The 22916-nt window shown below is 37.3% G+C and overlaps 2 protein-coding genes across 2 annotated transcripts in view; one reads left to right on the top strand and one right to left on the bottom strand.

Annotated features, from left to right (window-relative positions):
* Positions 1–774: 774 nt before the first annotated feature.
* The window catches only part of psmd1 (proteasome 26S subunit, non-ATPase 1), a 32798-nt gene continuing 10656 nt past the window's right edge, over positions 775–22916 (bottom strand). Inside the window, exons 17-25 of the mRNA XM_059569839.1 lie at positions 7719–7833; positions 4831–4947; positions 3889–3991; positions 3060–3229; positions 2326–2418; positions 2111–2203; positions 1831–2025; positions 1356–1519; positions 775–933 (exon numbers count right to left, since the gene is read on the bottom strand). Coding sequence (XP_059425822.1) covers positions 1373–1519; positions 1831–2025; positions 2111–2203; positions 2326–2418; positions 3060–3229; positions 3889–3991; positions 4831–4947; positions 7719–7833 — 1033 coding nt within the window. The 3' untranslated portion in view covers positions 775–933; positions 1356–1372. The remainder of the gene's footprint in view (positions 934–1355; positions 1520–1830; positions 2026–2110; positions 2204–2325; positions 2419–3059; positions 3230–3888; positions 3992–4830; positions 4948–7718; positions 7834–22916) is intronic.
* Positions 11380–21175, top strand: LOC132160125 (5-hydroxytryptamine receptor 2B-like). Its single transcript, XM_059569838.1, has 4 exons — positions 11380–11689; positions 12310–12799; positions 17279–17479; positions 19444–21175. Exons 2-4 carry the CDS (start codon positions 12523–12525, stop codon positions 20334–20336), a joined length of 1371 nt encoding a protein of 456 aa, XP_059425821.1. The 5' UTR covers positions 11380–11689; positions 12310–12522; the 3' UTR covers positions 20337–21175.

The following is a 22916-nucleotide window of genomic DNA, read 5'->3' as shown; positions in this document are numbered from 1 at the left end:
TTTAATAATATAGTGGTTTCATCTGCTTTCATTCAGTTTACAAGAGCACGGTCCATCAAGAGAGGCTGATGATGACTGGGGTCTGTTTTGCAAGGTCTTTAAAAAAACTATGGAACACTTTCTTTTTCTTATTTGGAAAACAAACTACTGAAGATCTCTGCAGTTACGACAGAATTTACAATCAATTCTGTAAAAAGTTCTCTGTTCTAGTTCTAGACTCCCATATATAAATATATATATATATAAATCCATTAAGGGCATATAGTGAACAAATTAGGTGAAAAGTGACTAAATGCCTCTAACAGTCACTTGGGTAGTTTCTGTAGAAAGCATGATATAGAGTTCATGTAAAAAAATGTGGATTGTTCATTTTTCCAAGAAAATACTGTCACTATGACTGATGATGATGTGAGTGAACTGAATGACGTGTCTTTCCTCCAGACAGTTGGTTATTATTTTTTAACTATATTTTATGTAAATTGAGATTTAAAAAGATATTAGCTATAGTGAGTGGATGACCGTGGGAAGATGTTAATCTCAATTTGTACATCTTAACCACTTCTGTGTCTTCAACCTTTCATTGTATATACTGCAATTTGCATACATGAGTTTGTTATGCTATTTAAAATAGAATAGCATGTCTTCTCAAAACCATACCATGTCAACTACCCACCTTATTCAACATAATTGACAATAATACCAAATTAATCAAATACCAAAAATACATATAAAGCATACAGCCGATCCACAACAATAAAAGCACCCAATCTCATGTTCAACATATATATATTTTATTGTAATGACTGAAACCATTGTGTAAAACATCCGTCCAGGAACCACGATAGGCCAAGTGGAGGAAACAACGTAAAAATAAAAAAAGGGGTGAGCATTTGAGTAGACGTGTAGCGGTGCATGCAGAATTGATAACACCACCTGCAAAAAAGAGTGGAGATGAGCACATGCGCTTCAGCGAGTTTTGATGCAAAAGTTTTGGCACCCCGTGAGGCAGCATAATATCTTTATAATTCTTTTTTTTTTTTAATGCTATACCATGAAGTTTCTAGAGAAAGCGGCATAATGTGATGTTTTCTAGACATCAGAAATTCTTATAGTAACAGTATTGAGTTGAAAAAGTCAAAAGGTGACAAACACGCTGTGCAAAAGTTTTGCCACCCTTTTAATTGTGTTGATTACCTGTAGTCACTTATTTCTGTTGAAATGATAATTATCTGGGGTGCCCAAACTTATCCATCAAATTGTATCGGAATTTCATTAAATTTTAATTTAAATCTTTCTTAGTTTAGCGTATTCACTTATACAAAAGTAAAAAAAAAAAGAAAATGTAGAGGAAGTACCTGTAAGGGGGCGTTTCTCACTCGTCTATGTATTCGAAGGGTTCTGGAGCCTCGGGCTCCTGTTCTTCCTCCTCGATCTTAGGCCCATGAGCAGACACGGGCTCCACAAGCTCCTCCTCTTCCTCACTGGTGTCTTTCAAGATGATGATGCCACCCGTGTGTAACTGGGAGCGACAATGTTGATGAAGGGGGTTACTATATGGTGTGACAGTCCAACTATATACTTTCAGGCAAAATTAGTTGTCTACATGCCTTGTTTAATGCAAACTTCAGAATCATGTTTGCACATTTTCATATCTGGTCTCCTAAAATGCAAAAAAAGTCTGCCAGCAGATTACTAAACTGCAGCTCTCATTGCTGTTTATTAAGCAAATGTCTTCTCTCTGAAGATGTTTCTTTCATCGGCAGCTCATTTTATTTCATTTTACAGATGAAAACGGTCACAACAGGCTCAAATCAATGGAGTCAGACTCACAGGTTTGAAGGGCTGGTATCTGCAGCTGTCGGGCATGGTGAGGACCTTGAGCTGGGCGGCCATGACACGGGCTGGGTTCTCCAACATCTGGAAGTTTGGCTCTGGCTCTTTTTTCTTTTCCTTTTCTTTCTCTTTTTCCTTCTCCTTCTCCTTCTCCTCGTCTTTCTTCTCTTTCTCTGCTTCTGCCTGTGTTTCCTGCATCAGATAAAGACCAAATCACTGGGTTTCTGCAGTACATGACATGCTAAAGGTATCTGGAAGTGCTGTGGGACATGCATACCACTTCCATCTTTTCCTCTTCCTTCTCTTTCTTCTCCTTTTCCTTCTCCTTCTTCTTGGCTTTAGCTGTGATGGACAGAACGGCGGTGGAAACCTGACACAAAAACAGCGGGTTAAGTTACACCACGAAATCTGGCACTAGAACATTGGTTTTTGGTATCGAGTGGAGTTGTGACAAGCCAGGTGAGAGTTCATGATAAAATGGTTAAAACAGACCTTCTCTTTTTCCTTCTCCTTTGGCACTTCCAAGGGTGGAGGGTAAGCAAAGGTGGAGGGCTTGCAGTTGGATCGATACTGCACCTTTGGCATCTGTTAACAGGAAATAACTTATTCATTCAAAATTGAAGTGTAGATTTAAGATTTAACTTTTATTCTGTTCTCTTAGAAATATTTTTATATCAAACAAGTCTCCTGTGTGGTTTGTTTGAGAAGTGTTATTTGGAAGTCATTGCCCCTTTACAGCCTTTCATAGGAGTCACATAGGAGGTTCAATGACAGTTAGGATGTTGCAACAGCCACCAAGTTCACTAGTTCACCAAGTTTTTTTTTTGAGAGTACTCTTAACATGCAGTACTTGTGCCTCAAGCAATGAAGAGGACAATTTTGGTAGCATCGGCTTTACCTAGTTTTAACATTTGCGTTAACCCCAGATTAATCCAAACCTTTCCCTGAAGAATCTTGATCGCTGGTTCAAGTGTGATCAATTGGGGTTGGAGCTAAGCTACAGGACAGTGGCCTTCCAGGAACACGATTGGACACTTCTGAACAAACCACTTTACCAGTGCTCCAACTAGCATGCATGGATTAATGGTTTGGCTCCAAACTGGATACATGGGGATTATAAAGTTTGACACTTAATGCATACAAATGTTTCTCTTATATACGAGGGAAGTCAGTCATGTTGAGGTTGCACTGGGTTGCTTTATAGGCTGGAAGATGTTTCTTCTTACCTTCAGATCCTTGTTGAGGCCAATGATAGCTGTGGGTGTGAAGGCCAGAGACAGGAAGTGAGAGAGTGGGAACCAGAACCAAAACTGGGTGAAGACCAAGAGACCCACCACAGATGGCATGTGGGTGTGGCCTGTGCGTGACTGCAGAGAGATCGTCACATTACGACCGCCTGAGAAGAAGCAGAGAGATGGTGTAAGCAAGCTCCTCTGGAACTCCAACCCAACTCTTCATTACCAAAGCTTCTACAGCGAAAAATGCTACCCATCAGAAAAACAACACTCCATGTGAAATACTCTCCCGAATCGGTGATAACCTGTACTGGGTTTGTACAGAAGCTCATATTTGGGAAGCTGGGGGCAAGAGCATCTTGAAGGTCGATGCATTCTTTCAATATTAATAGGCAAGCACCCGTGGGACTGAGTGAATGATATTTGCTTGTAGTGGCATGAAGACGTGGTGCTATCTTGTTTGGCACGCCACATTCTTGTCACGATCCTATCAGCTTTTTTCACAAAGTCTTAAAACGACTTACCTGCTCTGACATGCATACGAAAGGTTTGCTTTCACCCTCACATTTAGCACAGAACACACAACCATTCAGTTATTTGAGATAAAGACTCTATAAAGCACAATAACCCAGAGAGAGAAAAAAAAATTCCATTGGCATTTTTGGCAATAGATGCATTAAAAAGATGAAAATTCTACTAAACATTTTTCCTTTATATTCCATTAATGAGAAGAAGGTAAGGCAGAATGCAAAGAAATAAATGAAATGAAGCACACAAAAGTCTAGTCTAGAAACCTTAAATAGTCACATCTGATACTGACCTGCATCTAGGATGCCCTGAGCCAGGATGGCCCCAAATTTGGCCATCACATCATCGTGCTTGTCACTGATCACCTTTGAGTACAGCTGTCGAAACTGGTTCACCTATGGAAAGAAATAGCCAAGGTACAGCTGATCTCTGATATACAACAACTGATGAACGAGAACAGGAAACGAGATACAAAATCAAAACGTACCCTATTTTAAATGGTTCTGGTCTTAATTTAAAAGATGGTTTCTCAGGGATTTGACAAGGTCAATACAGATTAATGTGAGAAATGACTTAATTCGCTTTCCAAAATATTAAATAAACACTTCGATTCTGTTAAATGAAGTCTGTTCGAAGGCATTTATGAGAATCATACTCCGCTTTCTCTCCCCAAATTTTCAGGCCAGGGTCATAAAACATGTGGCTAGCATGAATTAAAGTCTGCCCGGAAGGGATATTTAACAAATGATTGCCATTATTACAACTCCAGCCTTTTATTACACCATAAAACAGGGATTTCAAATCAATGTTACTTTCATGTGGCAATAAAATTCGCAGTCCAGTAATAATCATGTGGTAAAACCGAAGGAAAATCACCCCAAGAAACAAGCAAATGTACCGTGACTACACAACCACATTGTAGAAATGATTCGACAAAAGTCTGATATTATAAGAGGTGAATATTTATAACTTTAGGTGCACACTAGAATCAATAATAAACAGTTAAATGACAGACTATTGTTCATTTTCAGTCTGTGTAGTCTCTCAAGCCCACAAAAAAATTCCTCTAGCTAATGTACATCTGTTAATCTAGAACCTCATTCATTGGTGCAACATGGCAAGGATTGAAAAAGTTGAAAAGTCAATTGAAATTGAAAAGTCTTTTTTTAACACTTACGAATCCCAAAAGCCAAATAATTAACCTGAACCACCCAAAGTCACACATCCCCCTTACCTTTGGACAGGTGACCTCCGTCTGCTGGATCATGATTAAAGCCGAAGCGATCAGCGCCCCCTGTCTTACGTAATTCACTGGGTCATTGGACATCGGCTCCAGGAGATTGATTGCTTCCTGTTTAAGGAAATTGTCAATGGAAGCAAATCAATTATGATTATGGAAAAACAGAAGCATATCCTACACATACATACACACGCAAACAAACATGTATATTGTATATAATGCGGTTTTTTAATTAACTTCTAAATTATAAAATTTGTTTTTGAAATTACTGTATTCTGTATTGAGTATTGATATACACAGTGGCTGTCATTACTTGTTTCATAACACATTTAAACATATATTAAATAATTAAGAAATCACTAGCAGGTAAAATAAAATATAATGTGTATACAGTAGTCTATTTCGCGAAATGCTCTTCTCTAGACTTTATTTCTTTAGTGGCCCAACAAGCTGTGGACACTGATGACTTGCCTGAGGTAAATGAAATGCTACGTGACATCTTGTGATTACGTGAGGCATGAAATGTTTCATTTATTCATTTATGTTTATTTCGCTGTAAAACTAGTGGTAAAGAGTAGGGCTGGGACAATAAACCGATGCATCGCGATTCGTGGATCGCTTCTGATATTTTACAGAAGGCATCGTGATTCTCTCTTAAGCTAAGCTCAGAATCAATTCCAGAGAGAATTGCGATGCCTTTGGAAAATCTCAGAACCGATGCAGAATAATTTTCGATTCGTGATGCATCGATTTACTGTCCCAGCCCTAGTAAAGAGTAAGGGAGGATAGCGCTCACTCGCGCTCTGTGCTACCATTTGAACTGAGGTCTTTATACAGCAATCTGTCGCACAACAAAGAGGCATTTATTGTCAGAATTTCCAGATTTTTTTACACATAATTTAAAAGACTTGGTTTCTTATGAATGCGACTTTATTTCTTGTTCCCAATGAAGTTCCACTCATACAGTGGTTAAAACAATGCTGTATTTGTTCGATAAACAGGAGTACCAAACTGAAAGACTTGCCCAGGAAATTTTCGATACGAATACGTACACCGTTACAACCCTAGCACATGAACTTTTCATCTTTTAGTTTGGTTAATTTAAGATGGGATTTAGGGTCATATTTGATCTTTAAGTCAAATCATTTTGAATTACAACTACACTGAAGACGGAGCCCAAACCAGCAAGTTTGGCGCACAGATCATTGAGAGCTCAGGTAACATTACACAACATACCATCATATTTCCGCGATTGAGTCAGCAGTTGTTTGGAACGATTATTTCAAAATAAAGCCAGAGTTTGTTTGACAAACGGAGCCAAAAAAGGATTGTGTCGGGACAGCAAAAGCAGAAATTATATTGCAGTAAAACCTTGACCAGGTGCATAGATTATGGGCCCAAAGCTGAATTTGTGACGCATTTAAACAATTAAAAGTGTGGGAGATCTTAGCTCACCAAAAAACTTCCAACGACTCTATTTGGGCACCTGAGAGAGATTTGTATTAGAGTTATTATTAGTTAAATAGTCAAGACCATCTTCATATTCCATTTTTCCAGCTCACCCATCGAGGGAGTTGAGTGGTTAATGGCTTGAGTATCGTCCAAGGCATTGGTTTTAATCTCATCTCCACTCGAGAGGTAAATGTGCCATCTGTGACTCTTCCACTGGTAATGCAATTAGTCACAGAACCGACCTGAGCATGCATAAGAGCCAATACCATCTCTCAGGATTGTTGTAAGACAGTTCAAACATCTCTCTTGGGTCCTGGCAGATCTTGCCCAGCTGTCTTACAGACTCCTTTAATAATCGTTCAGCCATCTAAACTTTAACAGTTATATAAGGGCTCCAGACTGTGACTTAAATGACCACAGATGCAACAACAATAATGACTGAACAAGAACTGCTATTGTTGATAAATTAGAAGTTACAGTACCCATATAAAGCGATACAAATCTTGTAACAAAACGTTACTATATCAAATCTCAGAGCTCTTAACAAAGTTATAAATACCCAACTTTATTTGCATACATACATTATACTCACATGTTGTACATATGATAAATCGATATGATGTGTGTATATTATAAGCTATAAGGTGTTTGAACACGGTTGTGTGGCTGCAGTGCTTGAAAACAACCACCCTATAAATGGTACAAATCCACTCACTCGTGGTTTTATCATCCCAAAAAATCATAAACAGTCTCTCCACACTAGCAGTTCCAGACTATGACTACATAGTCAGAGAAAGTCCCGCCCATTTGTGACCCTCTCTGTCCCATTAACATTTCACACTTCACAAACGAGGCTCAGTTCAGTTCTGGAGTTGTGCAAAGATTGCTTGTGAAAGAGAGATCGATACCAATGCTTTGTGCGCAAACATCCAGACTCCATAAAAGTAAGCACCACGCATCATATTTTGTTTTCCAAAAGAGCTTCTTGGCTAATGTTGCTAAAGCTACAATTGTCAATGCCTGTTTTCACTAATGCTGCCTTTGCGTGCTACCAGAATGATTGTGTATAGGAATGGGGTAGTTAAAAATTGCGTTTTGAAAACTCGCGGCAACAGTGTTAAATTAGCCCAATTTCGTGGGAAGACTGCGGACTTTGCAACACTTTAAGGGAGGCGGAAGCCCCAGCTCATTTTCATTTAAAGTGGACATACACTTAAACCGAGCATTTTAGCTCATACCCTAAAAGTGGCAAATTCAATAAGCTACAAAAAAAATTATCTGTGCTGTATTTTGAGATGAAACTTTGCATACACACTCTGGGGAAATCAGAGAACAATTTAAAATATTGTATCAATGCGTTCTATGGCACCTTTAAATGTATTAACAAGCTAAGAGTACCGAGCACAGATACAGTATTGATCCAATCTCACCTTGTTCCCAGTGCCAGCACAACAGATGCCCAGAGCCATTGCAGCGCCACAGCGGACGTGAGGATTGTAGCTTTCAGACAGCAGAGATACCACACTGGGACACTGTTCTGGAGTCCTGTAGACACAAACACAAAACACTTGAAGCAAAGACCATCCATTTCTCCAAATGGTTTATTTTCTCCGACAGCAATACTTTGGATCGACTGAAGGAATGCGAGGCTTTAGTTCTTTGTACAAAGTTTATGCAAAAGGACTATTAAACTGGTGTGCAGCCAAACTGACATTTATAACAAAATAATCTAACTCTATAAAACGCTACAGGTTTCCATTCAATAAGCATATCTGAAGTATGCACATGAGTTTATTATGAACGAAACATAAAAGTATGGCAATGGGAATCTTAGGCCATAAATGTGACGAGACTTTCTGGCCTAATATTCTGTACTTCGGTACAAAGGCATGATAGATGTTTTATTGTCCAAAATGTGATTCTTTGGCTTTTAATACAATTGAACGAAATCTATAGAAAGCTTCCATATGAACAAAAATATAAATTTCTGTTGAGAACATAGTTTACCAATTACAGGTTGGCACAAAAAAAAAAAGAGAAACGTCCTTGAAACGGTTACTGCAAGACTATGTAAATCTTCTGTTTAAATCCGTGGTAATGGTAATCTTAAATAGCCTGAAGGTCTAAATGGCCATGCAGGAATAAACTAATCAAATAACAGCCTCATTTTCCTCATTAAATCCTCCTTAGAGACTCTGCTATCCCAAAACTCTCATATGTCACATAACACAAAGTCACTGAAAGGGAGCAAAGTTATTACACTAAAGAGAATTAGTTCTTCTCATAGACTTGAATTAGCTATTTACATTAAAAAACAACAAAAAAAAACTAACACAATCAATCAATCTAGGGATGGCACTGATATAGAAATTCTGACAAAAACCGATAACCTAAACAATGTCCATTATTATAAAACCTTACTTCTATATACTAGTATTACGTTTCATAAGCTGTTTTTTCATTACCTCTCAAATTGCGCAAATTGAAAATATGCCAGCTGTAAACATGAATTTCGCCAAAAACCTCCATATAATCGCAATACTTTTTAACACTCACGTTTTTTTTCTCCCACATTTAACGGTCACCTGGCTTACCCTTCGAATTAAAAATAACGCCTAGTGCTGTGGCTGTGATATATATACGCAAACATAGCAACATCTGTCACCGAGACTTGTCGCCAGAAAAAAATAAAAAGACATTTTAGTTTAGCATAACATTCGTTAATAAAAGCGCATCATTTAGCAATTTTTTTTTATTAAATAATGCAAAGGTTTTGTGCAAATTAGAAATGGAAACAGATATTAAAGCGCCAATCTAAATACTTTAAAGCTTCAAGCAAAAAGTATCAAATATTATTAACTAAAAGTTAATAATATATCTATATATATTTCTATATAAACATGGCAATGAATTCAAATAAGTATCTAATCTTTAATTCAGACTAATCTGCTCGACATAGATCATTTGATTGCAAAATGCTCAATTAAGATTAATTGTGCATAACCATATTTGTAGTTTGTATAATACCAGGTTGATTTAAAATAAACTGAATTAAATTTAAAAAGTTCAGTTTTGGTCCAGAGCAACAACAAACACAATCTCGTCAGTAATAACAGACAACACGTCCAGTTAAGACAACTTCTTGAACCCTTTCCACAGGCCAAACCATTTCCGTGGGAAGCTAATCCACCATTTAGTACTCGCATACAAATGCCAACTAGCAATAAAAAGGATTTGACTTAATCTTTCATCAGGCTGGAATTAATGAGTTGTGCTGGATATCAAGGGCCGAACTTGGCAAGCTGAGAAATACAGTTTCAACACTGAAGTTGGGAACCTTCTGTACAAATACAAATCTTGGCCAGGGTCTTATGGTCATCCAGGGCCATTTATTCAATCTAATCCTGACTGGTCATTTGGGTTTTAGAGGCTCATCTCAGATTCAGACTGGAGCTTCATTTGTTGTCACACACAAATCTAGATTTGCCTTCAATATTTTCTGGTATTCATTCATAACCACTTGCCAATTTTATAAAAAAAATTATATTTAGGCATTTACAAAAAAAAAAAAACAATGTTTGCGCTCTACACTAATACACATGCCTATGCATCTATAAGTAAAAAAAAAAGAAAAACAGAAAACCATTATTTAAACACTAATGAAAAAGTACTAAACATTCTAATAAAAAAATAAAAACTTTATATGCACAACTTGCACTCGTTCAATGTCAAAGATCACTGTCCCCAAAAAGCTAAATATACATACATACATACATACATGTATATATATATGTACATATATATACGTATTATTCCTTCATAAGAACTGCTTTGTCTTACTTCGCAAGCACAATCAACCTTAACAGCCTCTTAATTCTTTAGCTAAAAGCTCAGTCCTAAATTTGGTTTTGTCTGATTTAAGTTTTTTCTTGTTAACTTTCATAAACAAAAGACAAAGTCTGACACACTCCAGGACTCGGAGGCATTCACGGTTCAAGAGTTTCCCTTTGCCAGACGTTATCCAACGCACCAGTTAAATTAACAAACAAAAGAGTCCCCTCCACCAACACCAGTCCACTTTTTTTTTTACTAGTTTATTATTAAAACAAAGACTTCATGTTTGCATACATACTCGCAATAGAAAAGTCAAAGAGTTTCAACTGAAACATTTCTCATTAGACGTCTACAAAACTTTGGGTATAAAAGCAATTGCGTGAATTTTAAAAGAATACATTTAGGTCCGATTATTATCATATATCATATCAGATTATTATTCAAATAAAATGACAAAAAGAACAAAATTACTAAATGGCTCGAATAAAGGTTTTTTAATATTAATAAATTAATTAATTAATAAAATATTAATAAAAACAATAATAGTTCATCAAAATTATACTATTATAACTACTCTTTTAATAGTTTAAAAAAGCATTCAGAATGAGCCTCTTTTGTTGGCGTTTTCAACCTCTAGCTACACCGTGTCAAGGTGGGAAACAGATGTGTCTGTGCAGCACATAGCGGTACTGGGAAGGACGAGTTGGATGAAGATTGTTCACAGCTTGGCCTCGCAAAAGTCATTTAATGTGAAAGTCAGAGTCAAGTCCTCAATCGATACTTCTTAAAATACGACAGATCAACCACAGAAGCGACCCGCTCAGTATTCAGAGGGTGTTAAAGGGCAATCACGCTCCATCTGGATATACAGACAGCTGAGGGAAATTAGCAGGGTGCTTCAAGGTCCAAGTTTGGATAGAAACCCAATAGCTCAATAGAAACTCAATAGCTTAAAAAAAGCATCAAAAACACCATGTTTCTTCATTTTTGGCAAGAAGTAGGTGGCAGGGATGTGCTAAACCATTTTTTTTAAATGACTAGTTGACTGAATGAAAGAAAATGGATAAATCACGTTATGGAAAAAGTATGAATGACAAAAATAAACAGCAGCATTGCTGCATTGAAGAAAATGACCCCCCCAGGATCCCAGTGTCGACACATTCATCCAGGTTTAACTCGTGAGAGAGCGAGAGAGAGCAAGAGGCAGAGGCAGAGCGAGTCAGTGAGCAGACACAGAATGAGAGAGGAAGGCTTAGAGGACATATGGAAGTTTTAGACCGGTTGGTGATCATGGTAGGTGATGCGGAGAAGATCTGGGGATTCGTCCAGACCCTCGAGAACAAGGACATTCCTCAGCATGCAACTGAAATGTGAGATAATATCTGGATCCGTTCCCACAGAGAATTTGGTCATGTACTTTTTTTGGTGTACATATAAGATGAGAGTTCACAATCGGAGGAATGTTTCGTGAAGTAGCACTCATTTCATTTGCTTAAAAGATGGGGGAAAACAAAACGGTGAATGATATGGAATTAAGCTAGAGGAAATCTTCAGGTTTGAATTCGGGGTAAGTGAAAAATAGACTTAAATTTCACAATATGTTTTTTTCATGGAAGAATGTTTAATGTATTTAGAACCATTTTAAATTTTGAAAATATATATAGTTAAATGTAAATGTAATTTGATGAGATAAAAACAAGGTATATTAAGCTTATAATGGGGAAAAAAAATACTTCAAAGAGTGGTAAAGTTAGGAAATGAAATAGTCTACATAACAGAAATAAAAAATTGAGGTCAATTCATGTTATCCTACAGTAGTTATTTTTGTCTATAAATGCCAGATTTTTCCTATATTTCATAAAATTATATACATATACACTTTTTGTCTATTTCACCACACTCATTACATAACGTTATGCTAGAAGGAGCTATTTCGAAATTAAAACGAAGTTATGAAACCCAAATTATTCTGTGAACATAAACATTGTTTATGAAGTCATCAGATTGATTGAAGTAGATAGGAATACAAATTACTCCATATGGTCAACACTCACAGATCATTACTGATAGCTACTTCCTTGCTTAATCAAGAAACATGGCCTGGAACACGTACCACTAATCACATCACAAGAAAATCTAATTTATCATACATTAGTTTGAAGACCACTGTAATGTTCATATTCGCAGGAGAAAGAACAAAGATGGTCAGGACCTTGTCTACCATGTGACTAATCCGGTCTCTTATTCATCTGGAGATAATAATTTGAAAACTCTTTTGCTCAAGCAAACACAAGTGCATTATTTGAACTTGAACGTACCACCACCCTCGGACCAGAGGGAGTCTGTGACAATGCTGGACGAGCTCACGGAAAAAACTAAAGCACAACTTTCCAAAGCAGAATGGCTAGCAGTAGCGTCTCCTCTACGCTGGAGCTCAACCAAACAGGGAGCGAGAATTGGGAATCCCTCCAGCCTGGAGAACCACTCCGTTGGGCCGCGCTGCTCATTCTTCTGGTTATCATCCCCACCATTGGTGGAAACATCCTGGTCATTCTGGCAGTGTCTTTGGAGAGAAAACTCCAGAACGCCACTAACTTCTTCCTGATGTCTCTGGCTGTGGCCGATCTGCTGGTGGGATTGCTAGTAATGCCCATCGCTCTGGTGACTGTACTATTTCGTAAGTAACCCAAACATTAATTATGGAGGACTGTTTATTGTAGAATTTATTAGCAGATGGAGTCGGTGTCCTGATTTTTTTAAAAGCTTTAAAGTTTCTCAGAATTACACTAAAACCATATTAAACGGCGATGAAGACCATGTTTCGCTTCCCCGCACTGACAGAATGAATACACACAGAAGTCAAGCACTCTTCAAATTGTTTCTGGTGTAAACATGCCTCACAAGCTTCAAACTACACAACATCTGCCAAGCTACTGCTATTATAGTTCTGATGCCAGCTTGGCTTTCAGTTCCGATGCCAAAACCCCCAGTCGGTCTATTATTTCTCATTAATTAGACCTGATGACATTTATTGAACCTTATTTGCTGGACCTTGTTTACTAGATCATAATCTGGCTCTTGAACAAGGACCTTAAAGGGACAATTCAGCAATGAAATTCTGTTGTTATTTGCTCAACTTCATGTCACACCAAACCTTGGGACTTTCAATTTTGTCTGAGGTTTGGAACAATATTACAGTAAATAAAAGTCTGGATTTCCATTTTTAGGGCAAACTATGCTTTTAATAGAGCTGGGTAGATTACTTAAAAATTATAGTCGGTTACTGATTCCAAATTGCATGGCGAAAATTGTAGTAAAGTGACGTAATCAATTACATTACACATTTTAGGTAATATAATCAGTGGGTACAATAATACAATGTGTGTGAGACAATGGTAACTCTAGATGTTAATTTTTTTCAACACAATAACTCGTGACTAAATGCAATCATAAAATTAAAAGCAACCTTTACCAACTGGAGCAATTCAAAGCTTTCAGTCTTGTGGAGGTAAGATGTGCTCGCTAAAACATTAAAACCAAACGTCCACCAAAGGCTAGATTCACATCTGTGGACCAGGTGAAGACGGGAACTGAAGTTAAAGCCATGGCGCTTGATAAAGAGTCTCAGCAAGGCTAAAAACAAGAGCTTACTATGGAGAGCACAGCACAAATGTGTTTCTCTGAGAACGAGAGAAATATTTACATGAGGAAGTTGAGACTTGGCGGGGCAAACCTAAAGTGTGGTTGAGCAGAGTGAGTCTTTATTTTGCTTTCAGCAAGAGAGGGCACACTTGCCTGTCAGCCTTTATGGGAACTAGGGCTGGACGACATGGTGAATATGTTCGCTTAGATTTTGTGTCTCGCCTAAAAAAATCTAAGCAATATCATAATGATTTTCATGTGCCTTGGCATTTGAACAAAACGGTGTTATCATCCAAAATCATTTTTATGGGGATTCTATGTTGTATATTTACTAATGTGTTTGGGTGAATAATATTTGAACAAACCTTTTACACATTTTTATTGTTTTAGTTCTTAGGTTGTAGTCAGATTAGCCGGGATTTTGTGAAAAAAAAAAAAATACATCCAATGTCTATTGTCGACAGTGATGTATGAAGCACTATTCCCAACACAATCACTTTTAAACTAAGTGGCTATCTGTTGGTCAACACAGCCAATTAGGATTGCAAAATCTGTTTAAAATCTTTCACCCTTAAGCTAAATTCCCAATTGCATGGATTCCTATTACAATGACTTTTGCAATGGAAAATGGTAAGTGTGACCGCAATCATTCAACATTCAGAATCCATTGAGCAACAATGGCTTTTTGAATAAAATGTATGTGACCGGGAAAAACAGGATAGTTGATTTAATTGACGATTTACAAAAAATGCAAGGAAACAATACAGAATAGTATAATCTAATGCAGGTTAGTCTAGTTTAATGCAGGCTGTTAATCAAAATTAATCGCATATTTACATGAAAGTTTTGAAATATACTTTTATACTGCAGTAATTTCAAATGCAATCTTCAAATTAATGTAAAAACAATATAAAAATATTTGTTTAGTGGCCTCTTTTTTTGACATCTCTGAAATTGTTATTTTCTTTTTTAACCATTGACTATTCAACATTACAATTGAGAGGTATCAATTTTAACATTTATAAGACTTTAACAAATAACTTTTATTTTAAGTTAACTTAAAACAAACCTTCACATAAACCCATTATAACAAATGTCATATTTGCATGTGCCCTTTAACAAGTAGGAACTATAGCCTTCTGCTCACCAAGCCTGCATTTATTTGAACCATTTATTTTATTCTGGTTAAATTAATTAGCCTACAAAATGACTGCAAAACATGCTGGATTCAGAAAGCCCACCTGGCGATAATGTAGCCGTCTCTGACGAGCTTCTATGAGGATATGTTTAGTGAAGAGGGGTGATCTGATCCATGCCAGTTTTCAACATCTGGTTATAGGCTCTCCAAACCATGGAGGTCCACTCACACACACAAGTTTGGAGATACACTACGGTTAAGGTCCATAAAGGCTAGAAATCATGTTTAAAATGTAAGCAAACATTGTAATAATGAGCCCCAAAAGGTTTTTACAAAAGGCAACTTTGTGAAAACCAGTATCCTGAAGTATTTGGAGCAGCTTATTATGAGTTTTACCACATCTGATTACACAGTGTGTGTCATCTCTCTCTCTACCTCTCATAACTGTGCTCAGACTATTCTCTGCCGCGCTTCTAATTGCGGGTCTCTGTTCTCGCGATATTATATCTTTATATCTTATTTAAAGTTATAGAACATTAACTTTAACCTTAAATTTCACTCCCTACAATAATAGTAATGTAATAATAATAAAGTACAGCGTTTTATTTACTCAAAAAGAAAAGTAAAAAAATAGAGATCTAACGTTAGTCAATAACCAGCTGGGGTTAGTCATCTTTTCTAGATTTTGGCCAAATGTAGGCTACTAAAAAAAAAAAAAAAAAATTATATCAACACTTTAAAGACATCAAAGTTTTTTAAGATATTTAAAAATATTTGCTGCATTGTAAAAAAAAAAAAAAAAAAAAAACGATGAAAGTTTTGAAAGTGAAAAAAAAAAACAAGTTGCGGCATTGCATTTTATTAGCCCTACTACTTTACGAAATATTGAAGGCTAAAATGCCTGTAGTCTAAATCAAAATGTTTACAAACATTATAAAAACAGCTATTAGTTTCTCTCGAAAACAAAAGTTTAGGCTATAAACGTCAATCCAAAAAAATAATAATTAAAGATGAAGCTGATGCCTGCATATCTCATCCGGCACGAATCCAAATGTTTCCATGTTCCCGACCTATCTGGATGCTAAAATATTATTTATAATATAGTGTTTGTACTTTTATCTACATAAAACATCATCCTTCAAATCGGCTTTATCAGCACAGTGAGGCGCGGTCACGCTGAACGCAACACGTTGTAGCTACAACAGAGCAGTCTAACTTTTTATTTGTTTCTTTATTTTATTTTGTTAATGTACAGGCTTTAATAAAGCAAAATGATGTGTCAGCGCGATGGTCAAACCAAAGCTGGTTGATTATATAGAAGCAAGACATTATTGTCAGCTTTTGCAAAACAATTAAAACTGTAAAGCTTTTGCAAAATAAAGAAAACTTCTCTCTGCAGTTTCGTTTTCCTTTCCGAAAACTTTGGGACGTGTCACAATGAATTTAGTTCCTTGAACCGGTTCAGAGCCCTGTTTTAAATAGTAAAAAATCTTTCAAAATGTTACTGTTTTTGCTGTCATTTGGATCAAATACATGCAGGCTTGATAGATACTTATTTAAAAACAAATGTTTGACTGGTAGTGTATATTGTGAATAAAATTGTTAATCCAAAAATAAAACATCTAATCACTTACCTTTATTTTGTTTCTTATCCATATTATATACTTACGAAAGATGTTAGGCAGAATGATGTGTCATTCAGTTAATTTTCATATAGTAATTAAATGGTAATTAAGAAGGTTTCTCTGTCATCTCATTTCGTGTCAAATATATATATTTGTATAAATTAATTGTATAATAATTGTAATAACATAATATTATTTCCCAAATCTGAAGTGATAAGACAATATTTTATTTATTTGTTATGTGTAACAGTAATTTGACTAATTGCAAGAGCTGAATAATCAAATTCTATTGATTAATCGAAGATTAGTCGATTAATCGTTCTAATAATCGTAAGATTAATCGACTATCAAAATAATCGTTTGTTGCAGCCCTAAAGAAGACCAACTCGATTACAAATGTATTGTTTATTTCATGTAATTTATTTATTTTCCTACCATGAAGAATCTGTGATTTACAACATACTTGATGTAATCTGAAGTTCCTCATAGGTGAATGAAAAGAAGGAACAAGTTAATACTAACTTTGATTATTTTATATGAAAGGTTTGGCCTGCGTTTTCCCGAAACACTGAATGGCACAATAACTGCCATGATGAAAAGCCATGCTAAGTTAGCGTGCATGAAATAATGAGGAAAGATGCCTTTAAAATGTGTGTCCCATCAAAAAAATGACAAAAAGGTCTCAGAGGTGGTCTTAATTTAAATTCAGACCGTGCACTGATTTGTGCTTAATATTCTGTTCATATTTCAGACTCCAGGTGGCCCCTTGCAGATTTCCTGTGCCCTATCTGGTTGTTCCTGGATGTCTTGTTTTCGACTGCCTCCATCATGCACCTGTGTGCCATCTCCCTCGACCGCTACATTGCGATCAAGAAACCAATCCAGCACAGCCAGTTCAAGTCCAGAGCTAAAGCGCTGGCTAAAATAGCACTTGTCTGGCTAATCTCTATAGGTATGCCATAATGTTAGTCATTTGCCTTTAAAGATGCAGAATATTTCCATTTTCAATTGTAAAAACACAAATGCCACAGTTTCCTTCCAGAAGACGAAGAGGCTTATAAATGGGAAAAAACTCATATCTAGAATTGCATTACCTACATTTAATACAATGTGAAATTATACCTTTACACAAATCTGGAAAATCCCAGTCTCTAAGTGCCAAACCGATCAATGATCTCAACACTTGTTGTCTGGAAAACTTCATTTCATTTCTCTCACGTCACTGACTAAACAGTGAGCTTCTATTATTTACACAAACAAACAATTTACTTTTAATAATCGGTTTTAGTGATACTTGGACGTTAGCTTGTGGGGGGTGGGATGAAAGTAAACACCTTGCAAATCCTGCTCGTTAATATCAGTCCAGACGATAAATTTGGCTGCGTTGTTTGGACAAGCTCAATGCACTGTTCTGGAATCATAAAGCAGTTTCACCACCATGAAAGGCAGGCCACGTGCTGTGTCACTTCAACATTGACCATGAAACTGTGGACTCCTGAGAATGACGTTGCATATTCTCACGTTTGACAAAGCACTATTACTGAGAGAAAGCAGCCAACAGGAGCTGATGGTTATAGATGCTTAAACTGAGAGACTTCAAATCCAAGATGTATTATTGATGTTGTAATTGCTATTGTTAGTAATGATTGGCAAATGTATAAACTATACAATTGTAGCACAAGAGTTCCACAATATCCACTATACATCTTATGCATTTTTAGTTTATTTTACTGTGCTATAAATTTTGCTCTTATAAGACGCTGTATCAAGTTAAAACATGCTACGTAATGCTACATCAATTTTTTTTTTCCAACAACAGATTTCATCTCATGTGAGCACCTCTTAAAATCTTAATCGGGATCAGCTGAACCCCACACAAACTGAACTGTTCAAGGCTTCTGCAGAACCAGTTAGTCAAACAGTTGTTTTGGAAATCCACCAATTCATAGCATTGCTTAAAAACAGAAGGTAGCTGCCAAAAGCACAAAAAATACTTTTCGGTGGGCAGGAGCTTACAAAGGGAATGACTGACTATGCTAGGGGTCTCCAATCCAATACTGTCCTACAGATTTCAACTCCAACCCCAATCAAACACACTTGAACCAGCTAATCAAGGTGTTCAGGGCTACTTGATAATTCAACCTATGCACGTGTAGGCCTGGACTTGGACCTAAATGAGTTGGTGTAGACTTCTACACTGGTTGGAGTTAATCTCTCCATGAAGGTTTACATCTAGGTGAAGGACTGGACACCATGGTCAGATAACGTTTTTGCAGATTTCCAACCCTGCACATGGTGAGCTAGGTTCTGCAGATTTCAGCTCCATCCCCAATCAAACACACCTGAACCAGGTAATCAAGGTGCTCAGGGCAGCTTGATAACTACAAACAGGTATGTAACTACAAACTGAAGTCTGCAGGGCGGTAGCTCTACAGGAGCAGAGTGGGAGATCCTTGGACTACGCAGTTACGTAGTCCACTTGTGTCCAATCCTGCTCCTGGATAGATCCCTTCCTGGATAATTTAATTCCATCTAGTGTCGAAGTCCAGGTCCAAATCCAGGCCACGGACCAGTGTAGATTGAATCAGTCAAGAATGACCCCAGAAAAAGGTCAAGTACAAGTCGAGATGAGACCTGAAGTGGATCTGCATGATTCAGACAATGTAAATATGCCATGCTTTGAGGTAAATGAAATTGGTCTTAAGTACTACCATCCTGACACCAAAGTGCTCCAACACACCTGCCTAGAAGTTTCAAGTAATCCCGAGGACCATGTTTAGCGGGTTCAGGAGGAAGGTGCCCCTCTGGGTGCAACACTGGGCACACCTGAAATCAATTTTATTAAGTTTAATCATTCAAATGTTTTATTTAAACCTTATTCTCTGTTAAATGTAATGATTGGTCTTTCTCCATCAGGTATTGCAATACCAATTCCAATCAAAGGGCTACAAGTCTTCGACCATCCAAACAATGTCACGTTCAACAACAACCACACCTGTCTGTTGTCACCAGAAGGTTTCGGGGACTTCAAGGTGTATGGGTCTTTGACGGCTTTCTTTATACCACTCACAATTATGATGATTATCTACTTGCTGACAATCCAAGTACTGCGCAAGAAGGCCTATCTTTTGAGATCGCGAGCTGCAAGGCCCAGCATTTCCACTGTCTTCCACCAGGAGTTGCCGGTTGTCTCTTCGCCTAAGAAAGTGGTCATTGCAAATGGAATAAAAAGGGACCGAACACTGCATCCCGTCACAAGGGATGAGATCCATCTCCGCAGGATGTCCACCATAGGAAAGAGGTCCATGCAAAACTTGAGCAATGAACAAAGAGCATCAAAGGTTCTAGGGATAGTCTTCATGTTGTTTGTTGTGATGTGGTGTCCTTTCTTCATTACCAATGTGGCTTCTGTACTCTGTCAAGGGTGCAACAGTAATCTAATGGACCAGCTGTTGGATATCTTTCAATGGGTGGGCTACGTTTCGTCGGGAATCAACCCGCTGGTTTATACGCTGTTCAACAAGACATTCAGGCAGGCCTTTAGGCGCTACATCACATGTAACTACAGACGTGTAAGGACTCCAAAAATGCAACGGAGAAGCAGAATTTCTTTTCGGCCATCAGTGAGTGAAAACTCAAAACGGTTTATGAAACACGGTATGAAGAATGGCATCAGCACTGTAAGTTATCAGAGTCCTCTTCGGCGTTGTCCTATGCACCTGCAGACCTCTCTGAACATCACGCTGGACACATTGCTTCTGACGGACAATGAAGACTGCAAACCTGACGAACACGTTAGCCACGTGTAGTGCATCCGATACACTTCAAATAAGAAGCCAAGATAGAGATGTGCCAGTCGTTCAGTGCCGAAAGCCCACAAGTTCTCATGGGAACCAATGAGATATGGTCTAAAATGGTTCAGAAGGGCTGCATAAAATGGTCGGGGGGTTGTTTTGCATGGTCGCCAATATCACATTCAGTCACACTTTATTTTAAGGTCCAATTCTCACCATTAACAAATCATTAACCACAACTTTTGCCTTCAATAACATCCTAATTCGCGGCTTATTAATAGTAAGTAAGGTAGTTGTAAAATTTAAGTACTGGGTAGGATTAGGGATGTAGAATATGGTCAGGCAAAATATGTGTTTTATAAGCACTAATTAACAACTAATATATAATAACAAGCATGCTAATAAGCAACTAGCTAATAGTGAGAATTGGTCCTTTACTAAAGTGTTACCTGATACTCCATCTTAATTCCTTGGATTGGTAGATAGATTCACACTTAATATGACTGTCTAAGAACCCCCAAAAGACAAAAATAGCTTTGGGGTGTGAAAGTAATGCCAGCCTAATAACTGGTGGTACTGTGAAAATAGACAGTACTTATGGCAAAGAGAGGAGTATTTTTGCACATCCCAAAGTTAGTAGACAGGGTCTAAAAGGGAAGCCAAAATAAGACATCTTCTCTATATAAAGGACAAGTCTTGAATAAATAACATCTCCACTTATCTTCTGTATACAATGAATAAATAATACATGCTTCACTAAGTTATGGCAGGTCTTCTTTACCTCTGTAGACTGATCTTGAATCAAAAATGCCTTTGTATATGTAAGAAATAACTTTGTAGATACTGACATTTTGCCAAATAAACTATTGCCAAATAAATTTTTTCCAGATAAAAAAGTAGTTGACATTATGATTTTATTATGCATTCAGACAATATTTCTTGCACACTAACATAACTATGAAGTGCTTGTTTTGGCTAATGCTTAAATTTATAATTGCACACAAAACATGTCAACAGTGCTACTTTGAAGTTGTTCTTCTATGAGGAAAAAACAACAACAACCATGTTTTCCAGCATGATCTTATGGGGAAAAGATTCCATTCGCATTTGTAGTGAGTGATCAATCAACACCCAGAAAAGAAGAAGGTGTACAGTCATGATTTGCATGTGCAGCAGTGATAGGAGGCCTGTCAGACAGACGACAGAAACCTGTTGAATTGCTGTAGCTCTGTGCAATCTCTAAACACAGGAAGGATTTATATAGATTTATTTATTTTTTTTTAACTCACAATTGATCATGGGAATATCGCATGGCCTTTTTAGGGCTTAAAATAGTTCAGCAGTTCTACTTAGCCAAGAACCAGAGGGGGCGTCTCAGGGGGAACTTACTGCTGGCAAAATAATAAATAAATAAAAAAAAGAGAAGCATATGGGACAGCACAACATGTTCTACCCTTGCATGCAGAGTGTTTAAAGGTGCAAGCTGTTTTCGATCGAAATCTGTGGTTGAGCCTATGATTAAAAACTACTTCAAAGTATTTTTTTTGTCTTGAAACTGGTGACTTTGAGGTCATCAAATGTTTAGATTGATCCATAATCAATGCTGGCTATTTCAGGATGTACTCAACATCCAGATGTTTTGAAGTGTGTAGTGTAGCGGACATGACCGTAAACCAGACTAATTAAACCGACCAGTCCATTTGGAAAATATGTATTTTCAAACTAAAAACGAATATGCATACTAGTAAATGGAACCACAGTGGGGGTTTTTCCTTCCATTTCTACAAAAAATCTCCATCCACATGAAAACACAAATGCACGCTATAATGCACTTTCTAGAGCTGGTGGCGATATAATCTCAGCCGCATAGCCATGTTGGCTAATTAGAAGCCTGTAAAAGTTTCAAGTAGGGGGAGATAATAGCGCAAGCGGTTACATAAAAAGTGTTGCGTTTATGTCCGGACGAACAATCAAACCACATAGAAAAAACTGCGGTTATGTGTGAACAGGGCCTTAGAGGTGTGCGAGATGTATCGTCTATAATAATATTGTAATTGTTGTTTTAGCGATGTGTGATTTGACCAAACAAAACCACTACAGAGTACACGCATACAAGATGTGAAGTTTAGAATAAATGTGAGTGCGCTTTTAGAGTGCGTTCTTTGACTGCATGATTCAGTCCGTTACAAAATTCAAGAATTTGGGACAAAAAAATTTTCTCGATATCGCGCACCCCTAGCTGAAGAACTGCATAAGAGATTATGACAGAAATTTCCATTTCCTCTACATACACTCAATGCCGAAACACTAGGCAGAGGCACAAAAGGATGCCAATAAAGCAAGTGCCACAGGGCATGATAGGAGGAAGTGATCCATCTCTTAATGGGACTAAAATCAACTCCTGAGGAGAAGCGCTTTTAGAAGACTCTCTGTAAAGCGCTGCAGAGGAATGGGTGGAATCTCGTCTGTGTATACATTAAGGGCTGATTAATCAGGGTTACTGGAAAGCTTTTAGAGAGCGGCTCATCCCGATGAGGTCCGTTTATAATGGAGCACAGGATGAGACGACAGGGAGCGTTGATGAGAGAGAGACAG

The sequence above is a fragment of the Carassius carassius genome, chromosome 16, assembly GCF_963082965.1.
Source record: "Carassius carassius chromosome 16, fCarCar2.1, whole genome shotgun sequence".
In the NCBI taxonomy this organism is placed as follows: domain Eukaryota; kingdom Metazoa; phylum Chordata; class Actinopteri; order Cypriniformes; family Cyprinidae; genus Carassius; species Carassius carassius.
Note: the sequence above shows the minus strand (reverse complement) of the source record. Positions and strands in the feature narration are given on the sequence as shown.